Genomic DNA, 25,482 nt, shown 5'->3' on the forward strand with positions numbered 1-25,482 from the left:
GGACAAAACAAGGGACAAGTTGAGAGAGACAAAACCAAATCAGCATCTTTCTTCTTTCTTCCCTAAAAATGTCATGATGACCAGTAACGTCATCTTGACCCTTCTTCATCGTGAACTCATATTACGGATAAAGCGCACGTGTTTTTTAATTCACTCATCCACGAACCTTCGTAACTAGTTACGAAAAATCCACAACTTTCATATTTTTTTAATTCCCTACTAAAACTATACAGTAAGTAATAAACATGTAAAAAGTTTATCTTCCTTTATTAGTTAGGTTCATGAACCTCGTATCCTCTATATAAACCACTTCCACATACGAAAACAAAAAAATTAGATATTTGATAAATCGATCAAAACAACACAAAAAAAAACAGAAAAAGAAAACTCTAATCTATAGTCTCTCTTGCGAAAATGTATGGACAGTGCGATATAGAATCAGATTACGATTTGTTAGAGATGGTGCGATGTCACTTGCTAGGTGGAGAGAACGAGCTGCGGCTCAATGAGTCGATGCCGAGTTCGTGTCTCACTGAGAGCTGGGGAGATTTGCCTTTGAAAGAGAACGACTCAGAGGACATGTTGGTCTACGGACTCCTCAAGGACGCCTTCCATTTCGACACGTCATCGTCGGACTTGAGCTGTCTCTACGATTTTCCGGCGGTTAAAATCGAGCCGACTGAGGTTTTGGCCGCGGAGAAACCGAAAAAAGCGGTGACGGTTGCGGCGGAGGAGGCGCCGAAGGGGAAGCATTACAGAGGAGTGAGACAGAGGCCGTGGGGGAAGTTCGCGGCGGAGATACGTGATCCGGCGAAAAACGGAGCTAGGGTTTGGTTAGGGACGTTTGAGACGGCGGAAGATGCGGCGTTGGCTTACGATAGAGCTGCTTTTAGGATGCGTGGCTCCCGCGCTTTGTTGAATTTTCCATTGAGGGTTAACTCCGGTGAACCTGAACCGGTTCGGATCACGTCTAAGAGATCGTCATCTTCGTCTGAAAACGGGAAGTTGAAACGGAGGAAAAAAACAGAGTATCTGACGTCGGAGGTGAAGTGCGAGGTTGGTGACGAGACACGTATTGACGAGTTATTGGTTTGATTTTGTGTGAGTTTTGTAGTTGAAAGTTTTGTTATGAAATGCTATTAGAGAGGCCAAGAAGTAAAGTGTTGTTCCCCTCATGTAAATTACTACTTATGGAATATGAATTTTATTTGTTTATTTCTTGAAGTAATAACACTACTACTAAACAGACACTTTACAAAGCCTGAGTGTTAATTTTTCAATCTGGTGTTATTTCTTTAGTTCTTACATAATACCAAAATCCCCGGATGCAATTTCTTAATCAGTTTGAGAATTATAATGCTAAGTGTAACCAAAAAAATTCCATCTATCAGAAGACATGTTGTGAATCGAAGGGCCTAACCAATGAGCCCTTAGCCCTTACAATTATAATTACAAATGGGCTTAACTAGTTATAATATAGCCCACGGACAAAACAGAAGAGGACCAGAGTACCCTCCCGCAGAGGATAATAACTCAGGAAGGGTTTATAGATTAGGTTTTAAGTCGCGCACATCTCTCTGCCGCAGCATCTCTTAGGGTTTCTTCTCATCTTCTTCTTCTTCTTGTTCATTTGCTCTCTTAGATACAACACACTGTCCTAATCATTTCTCTTCGTTCGTTTACCTCTTCTTGTTATTTTCTTCTTATTTAAGAATCTGTATATCGAGTCATGGATTACTGATTTCCCCTTTTCAATAAACCCATCAAAGCAAGCAGTTTCTCCGGTGACTTTGTACCTAACTTCGATCTTTATCAGACCGATAAAATGGCGTCTATGAACCCTTTCGATCTCTTAGGAGATGACGCTGAGGATCCCAGCCAGCTCGCTGCTACTTTGACTCAAAAAGTCGAGAAAGCTGCTGCTGTTCAACCTGCTAAGTCCGCTAAGATGCCAACCAAGCCGCTTCCTCCTTCTCAAGCAGGTTAAAGTTCTTTGCTTTATTTTACTCTTATATGTAGTTGACACTGAACTTGCGTAGTGTTTGATTGGTTCGAAGCTTCTTTATTGTTGTCATGAAATGTTTGCTTTTGTCATTTGAAGTTTTTAGTTTCTTTATCCATTTTTAGTTTTTGTCTTCTGCTAGCTTTTGATTATGGAAAGCTTAATCTCGATTTTTAAGTAAAGGTAGCTTTATTGTATTCAGAATATTAACATTTTCTCGTTAGTTCATAAGTCAAAATATATAATGATGTCTTGAAAAGTTATTGAATGAACTGTGGCCTTGTTTTGTCTGTTTTATGAATATAGTGAGGGAGTCAAGAAATGCTCCTTCAGGGGGTCGTGGTGCTGGTGGACGTGGTGGTGGTTTTTCCCGTGGTAGGGGTGGTGGATTTAACCGGGACAACCGGAACAATGATGCTCCTCCTGCAAATGAGAATGGCTTTTCTGGCGGATACAGAGCTTCTGAAGATGCTGATGGAGCAAGGCGTGGGGGTATTGTTGGTGGATTCCGTGGTCGTGGAGGTCGCCGTGGATTTGCCAATGGTGAAGGAGGTGATGTTGAACGCCCAAAAAGGACTTATGAGCGCCGTAGCGGTACTGGTCGTGGGTAAGCTTTTTTTTTTTACTTTCTTCTTTCCACTACTTTGGTTACTGCTTCGTTGTTTAGCTTCTAATATTTGTGATCTTTTTGTTTTGTTTTGTTTAGTACTGATCTAAAACGTGAGGGTGGTGGTCGTGGAAACTGGGGAACTACTGAAGATGACATTGCTCCGTAAGCATCCTGGTCTTCAGTTTTAGTTTTCATATGTCTTGAACTCTAGGCTGTTTAAAAACTAATGTTTTTTGGTATATTAGAGCTACTGAGGAACCCACCACGGAGGTTGAGAAGAGCCCTGTTGCTGAGAAGCAAGGAGGTGAGGATGAAACCGCTGATGCAGCCAAAGAAGCCGAAGAGAAAGCACAGAAAGAAGCTGAAGACAAGGTACATTCATCAGTTACAGCTATTGCAACAACTCCTATGTAAAGTTTGAATGATTGCTAATTAGAAAACTCATTCTTGTTTGTTGTACTAGGAGATGACTCTGGAAGAGTATGAGAAAATCCTGGAGGAGAAGAAGAAGGCTCTGCAAGCCACTAAGGTCGAGGAAAGAAAAGTTGACACCAAAGTGTTTGAGTCCATGCAACAGCTTTCTAACAAGAAGACTACTGAGGAGGAAATCTTCGTCAAGCTGGTTAGAAATCTTTTAAATGTTGTTTTCCTTCTCGGTTCCCTTTGCTGTAATGGAGCAATAGTCAACACTTGATTGTTTCAGGGATCTGACAAGGACAAACGCAAAGATGCTGCCGAGAAGACCAAAAAGGTCCTTACTTTTTTCTTTTTTGCACTCTGAACATAAATACTGCTTAGTTCACTCTGTTTAGTTCTTAATTGAAGCACAAACTGATTTAAGATTACGAATACCATGATATAAATTGGTTAACCTTTTTACCTTTAAGAAGTCAAGATATGGACTTCAATTTGATGAATATGCTAACCGATGCGTGTTTGTGAATTTTTAGTCCTTGAGCATTAATGAGTTCTTGAAGCCAGCTGATGGAGCAAGAGGTGGATACCGCGGCGGAAGAGGAGGTCGCGGTGGTCGTGGTGGTCGTGATCAGAGAGGTGGTAGTAACGGAGGAGAAAATCAAAGGCGAGGACCTTCTGCTCCGGCGATTGGAGACACTGCTCAGTTCCCGTCGTTGGGCAAGTAGACCCCCTCCCCCCTCTCTTGGTCCCCCTCAGCCCTTCTCTTCTATCTCTCTGGTTGAATTTTTTGTTCGTAGTTTTATTATTGTTGTTACACTCTGAAAGTCTTTTTCTGCAAAACATGTCCGTTGTCTGTTTTTACGTTATGGAAAAAAATTGTTATGACCTTTTTTTTATATTTCGATTTCTCGTATTACAAATTCTGTTATTCAATCAAACTTTTCATCAATGCCGAAATCTTCTAAAGACTTATGTTTTACGCTAAATTGCCTTAGTGCTTGCATAAAGGGACTTTACTAAAGCCATTTATGTGTTTCAAGCATTCGAAATACATCAGAAAAAAAAAAGAATATTGAAAAGAAGATAAATGGAAAACCAAAGAGAAAGAGGGGGCGTTGAGTTGTTAATTTGGAGAAGTTTATAATGGAGTGATGATCCAAAGAGGAATCAAGATGAGCAGCAGCCTGATTGCTGGTTCACTGGTTGCCCGCGAATCTGGACCGTCGGTGGCTTGGCACCTCGAGCTGGTTGTACTCGATCTAATTTTCTCTTCTCCTCTTTCGGCTCCATCAACTATATTCTTAGCTTTCCTTATAGAAGCTGTTTCAGCTTGACCTAGGTGAAGCTTGTGCATATTGTTGTGTATATCCATGGACGTCTCTTTACCTCTTGAGAAGAGTTCTTGGCTCTCTAATCGACTTGATGCTCTCTTAGAACTGCTCTCTTGGTCGAAGAAGAGGGCTTGGACGACCGTTCTTAATGGCATCCTCTCATTTTTCACAGCGTGTGGACGTACCTCTGCAGACAATTTCTGGCAGTCAAGACTTCGGCATAGTTGTTTCTTCTCTTCTTTGCTTATCTCGGGATGCACCTGTTATGTAACCCAAATGTTTTTCAGTTCCAAATACTGTATCCATGTTCTGTGCATAAAATGGATGATTGCTAAAAGTAGTAGACTGGTGTGATTCTCAACTATAGTTAGTAGCTCTTCTGCACTGATACCTTGAAATCAGGCCCGACCCAATAAATATATTGACCCTGAGCTAGAAAAAATTTTGGACCCTAATTTCTATAATAAAAAAAAAAATTTTGGACCCTAAATATAAAGAAAAAAAACCAAAAAATGAGTGGATTCGGTGCACTGGCACACCCATCACACCGCTAGAGTCGGGCCTGCTTGAGATATATGTTGATCGCTTTGTAAAGTCTGCATGGCTCTCACGTGCAATGTCGGGCACTGCCTCAGCAAGAGACACGAATTTGGAAACTGATATATGGACATCTTGTGCCACTGCCTGAAGATAGGAATCAATAAGCTTTGCCACCTTCCTGATTGAATGCACCAATTGACCATTGTTACTAGAAAGATGCGAAGAAAACTGTTTTCTCTAGCTTAAAAAAAGTCTCAACAACTGTAGGCTGTAGCCACCTAGTCGGTATCATAGCGACAGTGATGAGAGGATGAGTGTGGGCTCATGGGCTTACGAGGCCATTATCTCATATGCAACTCTATCAATTGGTCCGACCTGCCAGAATCGAACCAGCGACCTAAAGATCACATTTTACATTTATATACAACATCTTTTTTTTTTTTTTGTATGAATGTTAAATTATATTCACCAAAAAAGACTGTTTTATAACTTAATGCATCATTGTAGCTGAATTTAGAAATAGAAATCTAAAATTGCTTAAAACAACTGATTAAAATGGGTGAGATTGGAACCAGAGCTGAAGACCATTCTCATAACCAGGAACCGTCGACAAGGTGAGCAGCCTGTTACGAATGCTTTTGTTGATGAAACGAAAGAGACTGGACGATGGAGTGGGAGCCTTATCATGCCGCCTAGCATTGCGTTCACGCCAAATACTGTGTATCGAAATTTGGAAAGCATAACGCAGAAGAAAACGTTGGAGCCGAGGGATGGAGTCGTCGAGTAGCAAACAGGCTAGCTGATCCCAAACTACAATGAACTTATTCCCCAACAGAGTAGAAGTCAGAGAAGACCAAACTTGAGAGGAGTAAGGATAGGAGAAGAAGAGGTGGTTTTGAGTTTCCTGTTGGCTGTTACAGAGGACACATGCACCATTTGCAGTAGCCGTCCATTGGACCAACTTATCACCCGTCGAAAGTCGGTTGTGAAAAGCTAGCCAAGTAACAAAGCAGTATTTCGGAGTAGAGTGAGTGAACCAAACTCCACTAGACCAAGCGCAATGAGGGTAGTGCTGACGAGTTAAATGCCAAGTATCAGATGTAGCAAAGGTGGATTTGTAAGAACCATTCCGGCATTGCCATAATGGCTGATCACGGCCAAGGACCTGCAACAAAGGACGAAGAGACTGAAGCTCGTCCTCTAACTGATTCAACAGTTCAGTACGATGTCGACGTCTACGATGCAGGGAAAGAGCCTCTGCCACCGTACTTTGCTTCGAGATCCCCACATCAATGCAACCCCGAGCCTCAAACAAAGCAAAAAGTTGACCGAGGGAGCTCCAGTTATCAAACCAAAAGGAGGTGTCAATCCCATAAGAGACCTTCATTTTGTAAAACGACATGGCTAGGTTGCGATGCTTTAATATTTTCCTCCACATCCAGGAACCACTAACACTCGATGCACTAACAGACCAGAAGGAATCAGAGCGGAGCAGGTTTTAACGAATCCAACGAGCCCACAAGGAGGATCGAGCAGAGAGAAGGCGCCAAGTAAGCTTAAGGATACAAACCATGTTTGTCTCATGCAGTCGATGAATCCCCAACCCCCCTTCAGCCACAAGCATACACACATCCAACCAGGAAACCTTTGCTTTTTTCGAGTTAAGATCTGGACCAGACCACAAGAAAGCCGAGAACAAACCGTCTATCTCCCGCAAACACTTCTTTGGCAAACAAAAAGCAGAGAGCCAAAAGTTGGTAAGACTAGCAAGCACAGATTTGATGAGCAAGAGCCTGCCTGCAAAGGAGAGGAAACGACCTGTCCAGGAGGTAATACGTTGACGGATACATTTAAGAAGTGGCAGATAATCTGATCTCGTCATCGACCTAGTAAGGAGAGGAAGACCCAAATAACGAAAAGGAAGAGAACCAGCCGCAAACGGGAAATGTTGTAGAATATCTTGCTATTGCTCAGGCGTGGAACCAGCCATTAAGAGAGTAGACTTCTCCAAGCTAATTTTAAGGCCAAAGGCTGCAGCAAACTGTGCGAAAACGCTCAAAGTTGCAGCAACAGAGCTAGAACGCCCATCCGTGAAGACAAGAATGTCATCCGCAAAATAGAGGTGGGTGAGATTGAGAGACTTGCAACGAGGATGGTAACCTATACGGCGATCAACTGCAGCTTTGTCAAGCATAAGGGATAACACATTCATACAAATGACAAAGAGGTAAGGAGATAGAGAACATCCTTGACGTAAACCTCTTGTACTCTGAAAATAGCCGGCTAGCTCCCCATTTACTTGAACTGAGAAAGAAGCCGAACCAATACAGAGTTCAATCCAATGTATGAAAACACTGGGTAGATTGATAGCCTTGAGGATGTTGAGCAAGAAAGGCCACTGGACTGAATCGAAAGCCTTGGAGATGTCAATCTTCATCATGCAACGCGAGGAGATTGACTCTTTATGATAATCCTTCACCAGCTCAGACGCAAGCAACAAATTCTCCATCATAAGTCGATCTTTGATAAAAGCAGATTGGTTTGGAGCGATGAACGCTGGCAGGATAGACTTTAACCGATTGGCGATGATCTTTGAAACAACCTTATACAACACATTGCAACAGGAGATGGGGCGGTAGTCTTTCATTTCCTTAGAATCCAACTTCTTGGGGATAAGGGCTAAGATTGTCGAGTTTACTCCTTTAGGGAGAAACTCCTTCAAGAAAAAGGATTGAACAGTAACAATGAAGTCAGACCCCAAAACTGACCAGGTTTTCTTAAAGAAGTCGACCGTGTAACCGTAAGGCCCCGGAGCCTTGCTTCCTGCCATCTTAAAAAGCGTGGTGCGTATTTCCTCTGCAGAGACCAACTTGAGAAGGCTGGCGTGATCTGAAGCAGAGCAACGAAAAGGAATCAACTGCTCCAGCTGATCAACACCAGAACCAACAAAGTCCGACGGAGTGTGTGTTAGAAAATCCTTAAAGAATCTCACAGCCTCCGTTTTAATCTCCGATTGAGTATTAAGAACAGCCCTATCAGGAGTAGATATGTCCCTAATAGCGTTAAGAGCTTGCCGGGAACGAACTGCAGAGTGAAAATACTTGTTGTTTTTATCTCCAACCAACATCCAATGCAACTTAGCACGTTGATGCAAAAAACTTTCTTCCAGATCAGAAACATGATCCCAACGTTGAAAAGCCTCGACCTCAGCTGCTATCGCAGCCGGAGAAGGATGTGAGAGCGTGGAGGTTTGCCGATCACAGAGATCACGGTGAGCCTCGTCCACCTGCTCAGAGAGCTTGCTGAGTTTCTGTCGACTTAACGTACGAAGTAGAGGCTTGAGAGCCTTAAGCTTATTAGAAAATCGAATTATAGCGGATGTGGAGTGGAAAAGACGCTCAGTGCTGTCCCAAAAAGATTCGACAGTCGAAAGAAACTCAGGGAAGGACATTAGCACATTAGAGAACTTAAAAGGCCTTCTTGGTGTAGAGACGTGTGTTCCCACAGTAAACCGGCAACGGAGGTGATCAGAAACTCCACCCGAATCAAACACACCATAAGTATCCGCAAAACTACGGCTCCAAGCCTCACTGACCAAAACTCGATCCAATTTTTTGCAAACAGACCCTGCATCTCTCCTATACCCCAGGTAAACAGAGGACCATGGCATTTCATATCTGAGAAAACACAATGTCGAACCAAATCCTGAAAGTCCCTCATACCACTCGTAATAGAGGGAGAATCCTCATAATTTGAATGCTCATCATAAGAGAGAGTCTCATTAAAATCACCCACAACCAACCACAGTTTATTTAAGAAAAGAGGAGAATCATAGTGGTACTTGAGATCAGACCACAACTCTTTCCTTTCATCAGCAAAGTTCGACGCATACACAAACAAAACAAAAAACTCGTGAGTTGCCCCCGGCATAAGAACAGAACAAGTAATAACCTGACCACTCTTAAAAATAGGTGTAACACGCACTTCATCTTTCCAAACAACCCAAATCCTCCCAAGACGATTAAATTCATAATTTGTTATAGACAACCACCCTCGAAACACTGAAGAGATGATTCGAGAAGCATTGATTTCCTGGACACGCGTTTCAAGTAAGCATCCAAACTGTAAGGATTCAGCATGCACCCAATCGCGAACAACTTAATGTTTTTTTGATTTGTTAAAACTACACATGTTCCAGAAAAAACCTGACATTAATGACGTTTCCTGGAGTTCTTCTTGCTCGAGATGCCAAGGGGACCACCCTTAGGCTGATGAGAAGAAGACTCCGAAGAAGACTTGGCTGAGAGTTTAGTCTGACGCGGCAAAAACGCTCGAGAGGAAGCAACCTCGGTGCCCTGTTTCACGGTATCACGAGGACCCTGGGCGTTCTCCCCAGGGAGAGTTGAAGAAGTAGTGGGATTCTTGACCACGTCAGACTCTGTACAGTCAGCAGAGGGGTCCCCTGCTTCACCCAGAACAGAGAAGCGGGAAGAGGCCAACATGGTAGCTTGACTAGCAGCCTGCAGTTTAGATTTCTCATAACTCTTACAACCCTTGCCGGGAGAAACAACAGACCAACCTGCACAGTCCTCAACCACGGAGGAGGGGGAACCCCTTCTGCTGGAGACCGAGCTGAGGATGGAACAGCCGAAGTAGCACTAGCCGAAGACTGTTGAGCCGGAACTATCAGAGGAGGAGGAGCGGACTGTGAAACCACAAGGGGAGGAACAATCTCACCCTCCTCAACTTCAGGAACAGGTGACTTAGCCGGAGACAGAGGAGCCGACACACAACCCTCACTAGTATGGCCCCACTTTTGACACTGGGAACACCTAGGAGGGAGCCACTGGTAGTGAAACTCAATAGTAACATCCTCGTCTTTACTCAATTTGAACCGAAACATACTGGGCAAAGATTGCGTAAGATTGACCTCTACAAAAACCTTAGCCACATCAAACTTATTGTAGAGTTCAGTGTCCGGATGAAGTCGAATAGGAATGCCAATGGGGCTAGATAAAAAACCCAGGCCCTCCCAAGAGAACATAGAATGGGGAACATTCTTGAGAGTCACCCACAAGAGCATGGAAGTAATCACCCGCTGAGCATCCTCAGGCAAAGGAGACCACTTATATAGCATCATAGGAACACCCACAATGTTCCACATACCCCGCCTTAGCACGCGGAGACGTGTGGACTCATCACGAATACGAAACCGGACAGAGGTAGCAGAGTTTTCATAGACATCAACTCGAATATCCTTGTTACCAAGTGGCCAGATCTTGTTAACAATGACATGAACCTTCGCAACGTGTGGAACCGTCGAGGCAAATCTACCAACCAAAAAATCGTCCCATAGAGGCACAGAGTCCTGGAGCACCACCTCAGGAACCTCGATCGTAGGAACGCCGTCAACCAAACTGATGTCGAAATCGTGTTTCTTAAGTAATGGACGTTTATCCACCACAGCAGCATAGGATTGTTGTTTACTTTGAGGAGAAGGAACATCCTCCGGAGAGGAGACAGATGCATCCGGCTCCGACATGGAGGCACACCGGCGGCAGCCATCACGCGAAACCTAGCGTGAGCAAGGAGCGCAATAACCCTAAAATCGCCCTAGAATCGCACTTTCCTAATATACAACATCACATTTTACTCTCTCACGTGTATTACTTCTACTCCACACGTGTTGTAGCTTCACTCCTCCTCTTCCTTGTTTATACTTGAAATGGCTTATCAATAGCCACCAAGTCGGTATCATAGCGACGGTGATGAGAGGATGAGTGTGAACGCAACAAGAGGTCTTCAAGAGTTGCCTCCTCGAGTTGCAGATACCAGCTTTTCTAATTAAGTTAGTCTTTGTTGTGAGAGATGCTCCCACATAACTCGCTATACTAACAAGTCTTAGCAAAAACCCCTCTGAAACCGACCCTATATCTGCTGGAATTATATTCACAACTGTGTTAACAACACGATTGTGATGGTATCAAATCTTTCGTTATTAAGGTGCCAATATCTTTGCAGAGTCTATCAATTTTGGGATCTCTAACTGGAGTCAAAATGCTTTCTTTGCTCTTGTGGTCACCCTTGGAGGTAGCTCAGGTAGGTAACCATATATATATATATATATATAGCTAATTAAAAAGGTCTGTATTTCAAAAAAGGAGTACTAATCACGTCTTCCCCGAAGTTTGTTTAAGTGAGACGACTTCTCTGAAAGTTTTTTCTTAATTTCAAAAATAAATAACATTTGACTATTTCAAATGGTTTTACTTATTTCATTTATTTATTTTTAATAACTATATAAACTAAAAAGTTATATTATATATATATATTTGATAAATAATATAATTATTACAAGTTATTTAATATTTTATGTTCTTAAACAATTTGAATAGGTCAATATCTTGGACTAATAAAATTAGAGCAATTCTTTTTGACAGCCCAACCATTTTTACAAAAGAAAAATAGCACACAAGGGTGAAATTCAGAAAATATCATTCATTATAGTGGAAAATTATTAAATTAATCTTAATTGATAAAAAGTTAATTATTTTTATCTATAAATATTAAATTATTAATTATTTATATATATAAATATTAAATTATTCTTAAAAACCTAAAATTCAAAAGTGATTTTTGTTTCTTTTCAAAAATCGTTCTAGGAATCCTTTACTAAATATGTAATTCATTATTAAAAATTAGTTTACTGTTCCTAAGATTCTAAGAACATTTTTTTAGTCTTCCAAACATTTCATATTTATTTGGAGAAATTGTTGTTTAGACCTTCAGTTGGTAATGACCCTTCATTTGGAATTATGATTCTATTTGGTTATATGTATAGTTCAAAATAAGCTAGTCAAAACTTTGTTATTACGTCGGATCTCACCAACATTGATTGGAAAAATGTATTTTAAACTTAATTCCAAGTTCATATGTATATTTGTGCTTTCTTTTGCATAAAATCTAACCAATCCTTTTGAATTTTTTTTTTTGCACATATATGAACTGATAGCATATGTATTTTAGTATCTCAATTTCTTGAGAGTCCAATGCATTCTCAACCACTCAACAGTGAGTATACTACTTCATTTTTTGATATTGGTGATCCATATTTCTTTGCTCAAGGTTTTGATCATCACTTTCAGTTAATATTTTGAATGGACTAACGACGCATGCACTTAATCTGGACTTTTCTATGGTTTTGGTGAACAAGCTGAAATGGGAGAATTCTGAAAATTTAATGCCACATAATATGAGAGTGGATTTCTTTTCTATGACATTCACGAATAAAAGTAAATGATTTATTCCAATTAGGTTTTCTTGAAACTTTTATTTGAAACAAAAAAAATGTTGCATTTGAAGCCAGTTTATCTTTCTCTTTGTATATGGTTTCAAATAAAACCCTACTCCAATGTCAAATACAAAGTAGAGAAAATTCCAGCTCATTATATCGACAAATGGCATAACGAAAATATTGATGGAGATTTTCTATTTTTACCATCCCTTACCAAGTTTATGCCTTTGAGGAGATTGTATTTGTTATTTCAACAGATGAAGTAGATGATAATCATTAATCACTATGAGATTTGCTTGAATGAAGTGTCTACCAAGCTTTTTCATAGAGAAATAAGTTGTGCGTTGTTGTCATATATGGTTCATTCAACATTTACACACATGTTGACGTTAATATTATATCCTAGATGAAAGCTCTCATTATCTTTTTGATGATAAAAGAAGACTTAAGTGCCATCTTATTGAAGATGAGTACACTTAAGTTTATTAATTTTTTTTTTTTTTTTTTTTTTTTTAGGAAATTGTTAAATCTATCTTTGTATTTCATGTTGAACACACATATATCATTATACTTCTTTATCATTTAGGGATAACAATCATGTAAATTTACATCTATATATACATATATAATAATGTATACTTCTCTTAAAGCTCATATATGTAAAACAATTGTTATTTTGTGTTTTCAAACTATAATGATATAAAAGACTCTATAAACTATAACATGTCATATAAATAGCTAAATTTTTTTTGAAAAATATTCAGTTTCTAGATATGCATCATTTACATTTTGATAGTTTGATAGACTATTAAAATACAACAATTGATATTATTTCTTTCATAAATTTGAATGTATGTATGTGTATAAGTGAATTTGTCTATAATATTTGTAATTTATTGTCAGTAATGTTTTTTTAATATTAAAAATTCAATTCCAAAACTATAAAACAATCTGATCAAATACATGATAAAGATTTGGAAGTCAATAAAAATAAAACTTGGCAAGATATACGTAGAAACTTTGTACAACAACACATATTATACCTAGCTAGAAGAGTAATTAATTATAAAGGAAAAAAAAGCCTAGAATGAAGATATGGGCTGGGCTATAAATTCATTTAAGCCCAATACATAAAATAAAAAGATAAGCGAGACTGCGAGAGAGAGAGAGAGAGATCACCACAGACCGTCTCTTTGTTATTTCTTCACAACGGTCATCAAAATCTCAATTCTTTCTCCTCCTTTTTTTTTGTTTTCTCTCTTCGGAGCGGAGGAGAAGATTCTTCGAGCACCTTCTTCAATTCTTCATCGTCTTCAAGGTTTTGTTTCTCTATCTTTGCTCTTCTGAAATTATTTGGGTTTGTTTTATGGCATATACATACAGATCCAGCCTTCTTTCGATTGTCTGATTGTGTGAATCTTAGAATTTCGAAATCTCTCTACAGCAACTTGGATTTTGACTTCTCTTATTCTTTATTTCTTTCTTTATTTTTTCAATCGATTCAGAAACCTATCATAAATTTGAATTTGAATTTGAATGTTGATTCTGCGATTTTGTGTTCCTGTCTTTAGGGTTTTGATTTTCGTGATTATGTTTTTTTTTTCTTATGTTTGTAAATCTTTCGTTTCAGGCATAGTTTCTACAAGTCTTCAAATTTCGCAATTCCAAAAGCCCTCTTTCTTTTTTTTTTTTTTTTTTTTTTTTTTTTTTTTTTATCGTTATGGTTTCATCATGTTCTTGGGGACTCTTCTTTGCTTTTGCTTATAATGTGTCTGTGTTAAATTTATTTGCATTAATTTGGGTAGGTTATTTGCAGAGGCTAAAATTATATATGTGGTCGAGAACATGTCATTGATTGTCTGAGAGGATGTAATGTGAGTGACGTTATTGTGTATTTTACTCAATTTCTAGGTTTCAAGAATCACAATGGACGTAAGCGTTGGTGGTGACAGTGGTTCGATGGCATCATCACCTGTGCAAAAGAAGGCACATGAAGCATCGAGGGTTGTACCAATATTATCTGAACAATACTACACCTCATTCAACTTACAGAACACTTGTTCTCTTTCTCATCTACTGTGTTTGAGGGGTTTTCTCTATTCTATTCAGGGCCTTCTACATCATCTTCTATTGTCTTGGCATCTACCTCCTCAATCTGCTTATCCGATTCTTGTTTGTCGCCTCTTGTTGACCCTGAGCTCGAGGTCTCTGATGAGTTCCAAGCCATTTATCCGCCGTCTGCCTGAGTTCAAATTCTGGTATCTACTCTATTGCCTGTTAAAGAAAGAAATATATATTGAATACTGCAAATCTTGTGAACAGCTGATCGTTTCGTTCCTAGCTATCTTGGACGAACTTGAAGACATGTTTCAAGGTGTTAATTATGCACCAGTTGGTTCTGGACTCATCTTGTCTAGTGGATCCGAACTAACTGGTAATACTCCAATTTTTCAAAGTCTTTTGACTTCTTTTGTTTTTTAAATGGATACTATCTTTTCATCCCGTGGGGGAAATTTTGTTGTTGGCAGGGCCAGCCTGTTTCGTTTGCTATGCAGGTTGAGCAGTTTGTTTATACATTCCAGCATATAATACCGCTTCCACTCAAGGTTAGACCCTTTTACCTTTAATCAATCTTTAGATCTCTGATCTTGCTGAAGAGTCTATAGGGACAAACAAGTATGATTCTGAGTTAGGTGACCATATTAAGTTCGTAGTTTCTACAAGGTTTCAAATTTCGCAAAGCACTTTTTTTGACGTTTCAGGTTATTGAAAGATTGTACCTTTCTTTGTTTTTGTTACAAATTAGAGTTTTTTTTATCAAGAGCCTCTTTTTAGATCCGTGATTTCTTACTTAATTTTTGAAAGATTTTTGTTCATGTGTTGGTTTCTGATCAAAGATCACGTTTTAAAGATTTGTTTCCGTTTTTTAATGGATTAGAAGAAACCCTTTTTTTTATCAAAATTACTTTTCATCCGAACGGACAGACTCATGAATTGTGCTCTGTTCAATATTTCATCGATTTTCAAGACTAAAGTTTTCTGTTTTCCACAAACCCAAAAGAAAGGGATGACACATTATATGATTGTGTTCTGTCCGGTTTCTAATTTGGGAAAATTGTCCCCAAGTAAGGCAAGCATGTGTTTATCACTGTAAGACTTGTCATATAATTGTCCCGAAGTAAGGCAAGCATATGTTTAACACAGTAAGACTTGTAATATAACAGTAAGACTTGTCATATAATTGTCCGGAAGTAAGACAAGCATGTGTTTATCACAGTAAGACTTGTCATATAATTTTCCTGAAGTAAGACAAGCAAGTGTTTATCACAGTAAGACTTGTCATATAATTGTTCCCAAGTAAGACAAGCATGTGTACACAGTAAGACTTGTCATATAATGTTGCCTAAGAATGTGAATGAAACAGAGATATATGTCCCTAAGCATGTGTTTAACACAGTAAGACTTGTCACATGATCTCTGAGATTATCTTTTATTCATTGCTGGCTGGGCAGCATGATAGTAAGGATTCAATATTCTGCTGTAAAAGCTCTCAATGATCTGCTTATTGATGGAGATCTATTCAATGTTCTGCTTTTAAAACTCTTGAGTTTAAAAGCTCTCAATGATCTGCTTATTGATGGAGATTATACATTCAGTGATCTGCTTATTGATGGAGATTATACATTCAATGATCTGCTTATTGATGGAAATTATACATTCAATGATCTGCTTATTGATGGAGATTATATTCAATGCTCTTGCTTATTGTTGGAGATTATATTCAATGCTCTGCTATGAAAACTTTTGAGTTTAAAAACTCTCAATAATCTGCTTATTGATGGAGATTATACATTCAATGATCTGCTTATTGATGGAGATTATACATTCAATGATCTGCTTAATGATGGAGATTATATTCAATGCTCTTGCTTATTGTTGGAGATTATATTCAATGCTCTGCTATGAAAACTTTTGAGTTTAAAAAATCTCAATGATCTGCTTATTGATGGAGATTATATTCAATGCTCTGCTATGAAAACTTTTGAGTTTAAAAACTCCCAATGATCTGCTTTTAAATTTCTTGAGTTAAAAAACTCTCAATGATCTGCATTTTGATGAGGATAAAATATTTCAAGTAAGACTTGGCTAATGTTGTCCGATTGGGAAATGCTCTACGCCTATCTTGAAGCTCTTCTTGTTAGCGAAGGCACATTATTGTGCAACGCTTGATGGGTTGCGGCTCGAGCAAAGCACTAACGAGAGAAAGAGAGAAAATCTGACGTCTTAATAAAGAGGTACGTATCTCAACTCCAACGCTTAATAAACCAGCTCAGTTCAGATGACAATCTCAGTTTTTTCTTTTAACTTAGTTCTGTATTTTTTTTTATCCAACAGGTTCATTGGCGTCTCTAGTCTACAAAGTTTTGCTGACACAAAAAAGGATTTGACTGTTCTACAGAATACCGTCTGGTTCAACAAAAATGTTGGATCCTGCATTTTAAGGAGCTGGCCAGAAACTGTATCCTTTCAGCAAAATAACTACTTTTTGCATTAGTATTAGACATCTAAGGAGCAATTTGATTTTTTTTTTCATGAGATTCTACCTGACAGCTTCTTCGATTATATATAATGTTAATATCTCTTACAAGACAGAGTAGCATATGTATGGGAAGTGTGCGTTCCTTTTATTATCATCATTCACATTGTGCTATGTTTATCTTCCATTTGTGCAGACAAGACAAAATAAAGGGGATGATGCTTATTGTTTGATATCCATTTGTGGATTGGTAAATGTACAAGTCAGGTACCTAGCACCAAGACTCTTTCATTTGGTAACGGCTGTTTTTGATAGAGAAACAGTGTTATATACTAACTTATGGTTTGATATTTTTAGGATGAAGCTGGAACTGCAGCTGCTAAAACAGTTGAACTCGATGCTGTTCTTGGAGGTCGTGCTGTCCAACACAGGGAAATTCACGGCCATGAATCTGACAAATTCTTGTCTGACTTCAAATCATGTATTATTCTGTTAGAGTGTGGTGTTGCGTCTAAATTTAAAATACATGAAGAAGAGGTGTTTGAGACCCGGTGATATACCTGTAATCCGTTTGAAGCATGTTTCAACTATTGTTCTCTCTTCGCATTAGAAGAATGATAACCAATGTGCATTAACTTATCTTCTCTTCCATTTTTTTGCGTAGGTTCCTTTTGCCCGCCCATTGCTGAATCATGATGAAGTATTTATCTTGGAACCAAGGAAAAGATTATCAGTTCAATGGTGCAAATTCGAACATTCAGGAGAGAGCCAAAGCTTTGGAAGTCGTTCAGTATTTGAAAGACAAGTATCACGAAGGAACTTGCGATTGTTGGTAAGCAAATTGCAGGCTCTTCCTCAGTTTCCCTCTAGTCAAGAAACAGTGTTTGAATGCTTAAAGAATAGATTTTGTGTGTGGCATAGTTTACAGAGATGGTGGAAACTAATCTATATTCATACTTTGCTGGTATAAGATGATAGAAAATTAGATACAGGATCAGATTCTGGTGCATTTTGGGTCCTCTTTGGTGGTTTTGCACCAATTGGAAGGAAAGTTGCCAATGATGATGACATTTCTCCAGAGTCATCTCCCCCTAAACTCTATTGGTACTCTCTTCCCTTTAATTAGAATCCGGTTTGTTAATTTCTCATTAATTATTTTCATATAATACAGTAATACACACCATTCTTCTACTTATATCTTCTGCAGTACTAATTTTTTTTTTTAACATCACTGATGGTAAGGTGGAACCTATATAGATGGTGATCTATCCAAATCTATGCTGGAAAACACAAAATGCTACCTCTTGGACTATGGATGAGAGGAAAGTTGCTAGTGATCATTGCTTCTCACTTTTTACCTTTCATCTTCAGGATTTCCTTGCTAGTGACAATAGGCCAAAGGCAACACGTGTTACCCATGTTATTCAAGATTATGAGTCCCATTCTTTCAAGTCTAACTTTGACTCTTGGCCATCAAGCTCGGCCACTCCTGGTAACGAGGAAGGACGAGGAAAACTTTCCGGTAAGATACCACTGTGAAATTTAAATCACTAAAAATAACATTAACAGTCTTTTTAGCCTTGATTTACTATTGGCGCTGCACTATTCTCTAGCTTTACTAAAGCAACAAGGTGTTGGGCTCAAGGGCATTGCGAAAAGTGCACCAGTGATTGAGGATTTTCCACCTCTGCTTGAAGGTGGTGGAAAGCTGAAGGTCTGTTAGTCTATTTGACTTGTTTATCCCTTTACTCTTCACCGTTAGGTTTGGGTATATCCATTTTGATATTTATTATGTCTATGTATTAGGTCTATTACCTAAAGAAGATGTTGGTGATAGAAAAGACGGAAAAGACGACCGTTTCTTGTGTTGTTGGTTGGGAAAGAAAAGCATTCAAGTAATTTTAATGTAATTTATAGAAAATGATTCCTTAGTTTACACCTATCGTATAATCCTCCATTTCAGTTTCTTTTTCTATTTATAACTTTTATATATTGGTTATCTTGGTTTTATCCTGGTCTTTCCTTGTACTACATTTATGACTAAGCTCGAAATTGGTTGTGATTGTATCTTCCATATGAATGTTAACAGTAGCCAGTAAATGTTTCCAAATTATATTGTAATTACCTGATTCATATTTGTTAGAGCGCTGCTGTTTTTAGCTTTAAATATTATTGGTTCCTGATGTTAGTATAGTTTGTTGTTTTGTAGCTTTATGAAAATAATGTATTAATGTTCTGGATCTCAGATATTAAACTTCACTTGAGTTTAACCATTTAAAGTTCTGATTTCTCCCTTATCCAGGAGGACCAAGATACGACGATTCGACTAGCGACTACAATTTTAAACTCGTTAAAAGGAAGACATGTGCAGGTACAATGTTTTCTTTATACTGAAAGCAATTATGAATAGTACTAAAAAAATTGAATAATTGGGTCTTCTTGCAGGGCCGTATATACGAAGGTAAAGAGCCTCCCCAATTTGTTGCCCTTTTTCAACCTACGGTGGTCCTAAAGGTATTTGTATGTATGTTGTTTACAAGATGAGGGTGAAGTTGACTTTAGTCGCCAGAGAAAATACAATGATTCATATGGTTTACATGGACATTAATTTTAGGGTGGTTTGAGCTCTGGGTACAGAAACAGTGTGGGAGAGACAGGGTCGACAGACGAAACTTACACGCCAGAATCAATTGCACTTATTCAAGTATCTAGAACTGGTTCACAATAATAATGGTATGCAATTTGAATTGGTACCTTAAATTTTAGTTTCTTATTTTTTGAAATATTGTTGTTTGAATAAGGGTGTGTAGTGTTATTATTCAGCTTTGTATAGAGGTGACTTAGGCTAACATAATATTCTTTGATTTGTTATATTGACTTGTAATTGTGTTGCAATACCTCCATCAGGTGGCAACATTTTTAAATTCTTATGAATGCTTCCTTCTGCAGTCTGGTACCTCCATGTTCCTATGGCATGGAAATCAAAGTGTGCATGAACAGCTGACACTGGCTGCTAAAGTTGCTGAGTTCTTGAAGGTTAGTGAACTAGAGAACTAGAGTGTGTGCAATGATCTGTCTCAGGTTTGACTTTTTGTAACTATCTTTCCAATCAGTTTCTAATGTTATAGTGTTATTGGTTGTGTCTATCTATATTGTTGTAGTGAGAGGATTTGTGGGAGACTATGTGATTCTTTGATGGCATTTTGGTGACTTCTAGTGCACAACAGGATTAACTGAACGAGTAAGTATGTATTTGTATCATATGTTTTGAGTCAGAGACCAAATGATTGTTCTTTGTATATTGTAATGTTTTGACATGTAAATTCGTAGATAGTTCATGAAGTTCATATACTACAGTGGTAGTGATGAATGATACATCTCATAATTTTTCAACATCATATAGGCTTCTTTCTGACTTGATAATAAATTCGTTGTAGTTTATATTCATTAGTGTTTATAATATATTGTAAGAGTTAAGATAAAGAACAAGTAGGGTAGTTAACGCTGCACCGTTGTCTTTGATAACATTTGCAGAATCGATATTTAAAAATTTGTATGACAATTTCTTTGTGGATCTGCTACTTTATCTGCAGGAAACATGGGGGGAATTATCATGCATTTGGGAAGATGCTGGATGTATGGGACATTCAGCCTCTTTGCAAGCAGGTATGTATTGGTATTCTATTAATTTTTGTAACTTTTATACATGCTATGACTCGTGATCATAAATCTGATATGTTTCTCAAATCATGACATGACATCTTCTGTGGCAGTGGTCTCTGATCTTATCTTAAGTGCATGTTTTTTTTTCCTCTGCTTTCAATAATATTATAGTGTTGGTGCTTGCGTTATAATTAATCATAGTGTATCAAAGTGTTGTTTGCGTTTTAATTGTTGTAGTACTAGAACTAGTTGTGGTAGCTTGCGTTTTGATTGATCATTAATCTGATATACATGCCATGATCGCGATCATAAATCTGATATGTTTCTCAAATCATGGCATCTTCTGTGGCAGTGGTCTGTGAGTACATGCTTTTTCCTTTCCTCCGCTTTCAATAAATATCACAGTGTTGTTCTCGCGTTTTGATTAATCATAGTGTATCATTGTGTTGTTACTTGCGTTTTAATTATTGTAGTACTATGATATGTTTTAATTATTGTAGTGTTGTTCTCGCGTTTTGATTGATCATAAATCTGATATGTTTCTCAAATCATGATATCTTATGTGGCAGTGGTGTGTGATCTCAGCTTAAGTACATGTTTTATTTCCTCCGCTTTCAATAATATCATCCATCGTGTTGTTGCTTCCATTTTGATTAACCATAGTGTATCTTGTTAGTTGTGTTTTAATTGTTGTAGTACTAGAATTAGTTGTGGTTGCTTGGTTTTTGATTGATATAGTGTTGTTGCTTGCATTATGATTGATCATAATGCAAGCATTTTGTGGAAATTTTCAACATTAGAAAAGACAGGTCTGGTTTGCCCAAAAAGAAAAGACAGGTTTGGTTTCTTTCTCTTTGTAAGGTTTGTCTTACACATTTGTTTTTCTAAAAATGGAATTATTGTTTTAGGATTATAGAAAATCTCAATTAAGCTATAACACATACACGAAGAAAAGAACATATTCACTTAACCGAAACCATGGAAAGTTCTATATGGGAGATACTTACATTGCCTTGCAGGTTTGGAATTCTTTTCATTGCCCTTTTCTGTCTTCTGCATATACTCCTCTACTTGACAGCTTTTTCAATAATATATATGTATGATAATATATATAACTTATGGTTTGATACTTTTAGGATGAAGCTGGAACAGCAGCTGTTAAAATAGTTAAACTCGATGCTTTTCGTGGAAGCCGTGATGTCCAACACCGGGAAATTCAAGGCCATGAATCTGACAAATTCTTGTCTTTTCTTCACTTCTTCATCTACTTCTGATTTCTCTTCTTCTGATTCCTCCATCTTCTCATTACCAATTCAATCACTCTCTGCAGTAAGGCCTAATCTCTGCTGCTCCTCTCTAATCCCGAGTAACCAATGTTGCTTCCTCTGCTCGTCTCATCAACATCTCTGACCAAATTTCTCCAGGCCTAGCCATGTTCCTTCCCATTAATCCTGAAATGTCCCGACATACTCGTGGTGTAGTTACGACTCTCTATCTCTCATACCCTCCCTCTGAGAAATACTATCCTTCTGATACAAGCCAGTCTTTTATTCCTAACATCTACAGACCTCGATTTCAGCTCTTCTGAAGTCGGACTTAAATTCTTCTGCAAGTGTTTCAAGTGCCAATCAACCTTGTAGTCATGTTTTAAAGCATCAAACTCAGCCAATCATCTACACTCATCTCTGATCCATATCGCTTTGAAATCAAAGCAAACAACATCTAATGTTTCAGCTCCAAAATCGAAGTCCAGTAAGGTTTCAGTTTAAAATGAAAACGCACTACACAATACTTAGATAACTAAAGGAGCTAATCAGTCACACCTCTGCTTCCTGTAAAATGTTTACCTTCCTTCCCTTGGCCTTTGGGTATCAGTGTGACTTGCACCAGTGATTCATATATCCCAACGAGACTTCCTTCTTTGACATTTATAGGACCGGAATCTGTTTCCACGTCTGCTCCATCTGACATCCTAACAATCTCAGCCACCTCTCCACCTAGTTGATCACTGAAGCTCACTCTCACTTTCTTCATCCTCTTGCCGCACCTGCTTTTGATCTGGTATTCTCTAAGCTAGCAATGATCTAATGTATATGATCAAACATTGCATTGTTATCTACGTCGATCAGTCACACCTCCGGTTCCTGTAAAAGATTTATCTCCCTTCTCTTTGCCTTTGGTTATCAGTGGGATTTGCACCAGTGATTCATATTTCCCAACGAGACTTCCTTCTTTGACATTTATAGGACCAGGCTCTGTTTCCACGTTTGCTCTGTCTGACATCCTAATAACGTCAGCCAGCGCTCTCCTCCTAGTTACGGAAGCTCAGTCTCTCTTCCTTCATCCTCTTAGCCACACCTGCTTCAGATGCAGTCTTCTCTAAGCTAGTAATAGTCTCATGTATATGACCAAACATTGCATTGGTAACTATCTGTACGTTTAAATCTAAATAACAGTAGTCATCAACAAGAGAGAACCTGAAGGACACTAGAGATGTTTGATATCTAGTACATCCAGGGGAGAAATGGGAACAAAGATGGGAACATTGTACTACATATTATTCCATGGTTCATGGTAGTTGCATAATAATTGACTTCTTAAGATATAAGCTACACGAGAATGGTTGGGAAAAGGTTCCTAATATCCATATGGGAGCTGGGAGCTGGGAGAGGTTGAGAAAAGCAAGTGTTAAGTATTTTTTTTTCAAGTCATGATAAAACCCCCAACTAAATTTTGAAGTTAGTTGTTGTTCATTTAATACATATTCTTAGTCTCCTTGTGTTTTTTATCTGGCAGAAATATAAAAATGACCAAATATTTGACCAGCTGTTGTTATTATACGAAAGGAGACAAAGACATCCGACACATTTATCAGAAAAAAGATATTCGCAGAATAAAACACATTCCCATAATACGTAAGCATGATAAAGCATCTCTAAGTTTTTTAAGTTACAAAAACAGGGGTGATAAAAAGATAAGTGATTTGACCAAAATAAAAAAATAAAAAAATAAGCGAAAGAAAAGAGAGCGTAGTTTTATAGAGTGGTGGATATGGGAATTTGCGCTAGATTATAGCTGTTTGTACAATACTAATAAATAAGATTTTGCAGAGAAAGAAGGGAGCAAATCTTTTATTAACGAAATGAGGTCGTTAATTATAAAGCGTAAGAAAGTTTGTCAGCTTGCTCCAAAAAAATGATTAGCTTAAAAATGGAAACGAGTTACATAAAAGGCAATAGACTCCGTTTTCGATGCAAAGTATTGCTCTCTGGGTAAGGTCTGGGAGTTAGAATGAGGTTTCCAATAAATGTTTTGAGCTATTTATAGATGAGTGTGGAGTTAGGGCACTCTAGACTTTTTGCGCAAAATCCCGAGTTTGTCCTCCAAAGTTGGCTCATTTCGTGTTATCTCTAGTGAGTCTTTGTTGGGCCGAGTTGGTATATGGGGAAAAGTCCATATCCAACAATAGTTCCTCCTTAGTCCGGCGAGCAAGGTATTTCTATGATCGGCGGGCGTACTTCGAGTCTTCACATATACCTGCTCGGCGTTGGGCGTTCTGGACTACCTCGGGACGATCTACCTTTGTATGGTGATGTTTAAAACGATTGATTCTGCTGAGCTTGAAGATCGTTCAGATGTTGTATGCGTTAAACATGTTGTTGCGGAGCGCAGAGCATGTCTGAATGTTATGTGTCTTAAGCACGTCTTCGTGGAGCGTGGAGCTCGTCCGGATGTTCTTGTCGTGGGTTGGTGATGAGCTTGTCGACGGCGAACTGGTCGGTAGTCATCATGGTGGTTCATGTTTGAACAAATTCGGTCGGCATCACCGAATGGGATTAAGAGATACGGGAAGAGAGGTCAGCGGGGTTGACTCTCCTCCTCGCGAGATGGTTGATCGGCATTATCGAGCGACATAAAAAAACTTGGAGAGGGAGATCAGCGAAAGCAAGGTCGAGGTCGGCGAGCAAGGATCGATGAGAGTGGATTCTCACCCTCATGAGGGCGGCGAAGCTGAGGTTGGTAATTGCAAGACATCGAAAGATGTCGGCAGAGAGGGCGACATAAGTGAGGTCGACACACTCGATGGTTCAGGCAGAGCTTGGCGACCAGCCGGTGAGATCGAGATCAGTGTGGTGAGTGATATCCGCGAAGTTGGATGATCAGCGCCTTCGAACGGGATCGAGAGGTAAGGAGAGATTGTAAGGTCGACGGTCGGCAGGTGCGTGTTACTAGCCTAGGAAAGGAGAAAGTCGACGAGGTCGGCTTGGTGAGAGAGGTTGAGATCGGCATAGTCAGCTCGTCTCTTCCTTGCGACATGGTTGGTTGGCGTAGATCTGGGCTAACATGATGCAAGATCGGTCATCTTGGTTCGACATTGAGAGCGGCTCATCACGAGGAGGTCATCGAGCATGGATCGATGAGAGTAGACTTTCGTCCTTGTGAGGGAGCCCGTTAGGGCGGTTGGTGCTTGCGCGGGTTAAAGTGACTTCGAGATCAGCCTTGCGGGCAAGGGAGGATGTCGGCAAGAGGAGATCGGCGCTAACGGTGGGTCGCTTAAGGTCTGTCATTGTTAGATCGGCGTGATAAAATTAAGAGATTGGTTGAGCTTCCTCTTGATAGTTCCAAGGTTTCCACAAATCAGAGGTTCCATGGATGAGGTCGTCGTTGATTGCGAGGTCTCACCCCTAAGAGGCTTGCAAGATCGGCGTCTGTGAGGTCGGTTCTCGTGAAAATGGTAGAAAGAGAAGCTGGTCGGCGTACCAATTAAGTGAAGATGGAGTGAGGTTGGCACCATGTTAGATCCAGGAATCGAGAGGATGGAGTGAGGCTTTGTGAGAGCGGTTGAGGTGCCAAAGAGCTTGGTTCTCATGAGGGCGGACTACTTTGGTCCAACCTCATCAAGATATTAAGGTCGGCTTGCTTACTTCCAGCGAGGGTCGGTTTGCTTACTTCCAGCGAGGGCGGCAAGGAAAGGAGAACTGCTGATTGGCAAGACATGGTCGACTTGATGCTTCGGGATACAGCTCAGCAAGGTGAGGTCGCTCTTTGCAAGGCAACATGTCTACACTTCTCGAGGTCGGCACTTAT

General features: G+C 39.1%; 3 protein-coding genes across 10 annotated transcripts; all 3 read left to right on the top strand.

Moving 5' to 3' along the window:
• Positions 1–252: 252 nt before the first annotated feature.
• LOC104724642 (ethylene-responsive transcription factor 2) lies at positions 253–1,215 on the top strand. The gene has a single exon (XM_010443183.3). It carries the CDS (start codon positions 415–417, stop codon positions 1,093–1,095), a length of 681 nt encoding a protein of 226 aa, XP_010441485.2. The 5' UTR covers positions 253–414; the 3' UTR covers positions 1,096–1,215.
• A 268-nt stretch (positions 1,216–1,483) lies between these two features.
• On the top strand, positions 1,484–3,949 carry LOC104724643 (RGG repeats nuclear RNA binding protein C). Its single transcript, XM_010443184.3, has 7 exons — positions 1,484–1,982; positions 2,309–2,609; positions 2,709–2,774; positions 2,858–2,984; positions 3,076–3,234; positions 3,316–3,363; positions 3,563–3,949. Exons 1-7 carry the CDS (start codon positions 1,826–1,828, stop codon positions 3,752–3,754), a joined length of 1,050 nt encoding a protein of 349 aa, XP_010441486.1. The 5' UTR covers positions 1,484–1,825; the 3' UTR covers positions 3,755–3,949.
• A 9,406-nt stretch (positions 3,950–13,355) lies between these two features.
• Positions 13,356–23,219, top strand: LOC104724645 (villin-2-like). 8 transcript variants are annotated; one of them, XR_015572144.1, is made up of 19 exons: positions 13,372–13,512; positions 14,106–14,198; positions 14,304–14,452; positions 14,536–14,568; positions 14,750–14,800; positions 16,384–16,489; positions 16,590–16,998; positions 17,089–17,293; positions 17,396–17,563; positions 17,703–18,253; positions 18,345–18,445; positions 18,538–18,626; positions 19,034–19,102; positions 19,177–19,245; positions 19,346–19,464; positions 19,681–19,767; positions 19,893–19,972; positions 20,325–21,413; positions 21,531–23,219. XR_015572144.1 is itself a non-coding variant. In XM_087474771.1 (12 exons), the coding sequence occupies exons 10-12, from the start codon at positions 17,989–17,991 to the stop codon at positions 18,628–18,630; spliced, it is 459 nt and encodes a 152-aa protein (XP_087330897.1). In that variant the 5' UTR covers positions 13,356–13,512; positions 14,106–14,198; positions 14,304–14,452; positions 14,536–14,628; positions 14,723–16,489; positions 16,590–16,998; positions 17,089–17,293; positions 17,396–17,563; positions 17,703–17,835; positions 17,974–17,988; the 3' UTR covers positions 18,631–18,801. The 8 variants fall into 8 exon arrangements, 6 of the variants coding, with proteins under 6 accessions (XP_087330897.1, XP_087330900.1, XP_087330898.1 ...); XR_015572145.1 differs by lacking the exons at positions 13,372–13,512; positions 14,106–14,198; positions 14,304–14,452; ... (1 more) ...; positions 14,750–14,800; positions 21,531–23,219 and having other exon boundaries at positions 15,131–16,489; positions 17,396–17,835; positions 17,974–18,253; ... (1 more) ...; positions 20,325–20,397; positions 21,303–21,348; XM_087474771.1 differs by lacking the exons at positions 19,034–19,102; positions 19,177–19,245; positions 19,346–19,464; ... (2 more) ...; positions 20,325–21,413; positions 21,531–23,219 and having other exon boundaries at positions 13,356–13,512; positions 14,536–14,628; positions 14,723–16,489; ... (1 more) ...; positions 17,974–18,253; positions 18,538–18,801.
• Positions 23,220–25,482: the final 2,263 nt, after the last annotated feature.

This window comes from Camelina sativa, chromosome 11, assembly GCF_030686135.1.
Source record: "Camelina sativa cultivar CO46 ecotype springtype chromosome 11, ASM3068613v1".
NCBI lineage: Eukaryota > Viridiplantae > Streptophyta > Magnoliopsida > Brassicales > Brassicaceae > Camelina > Camelina sativa.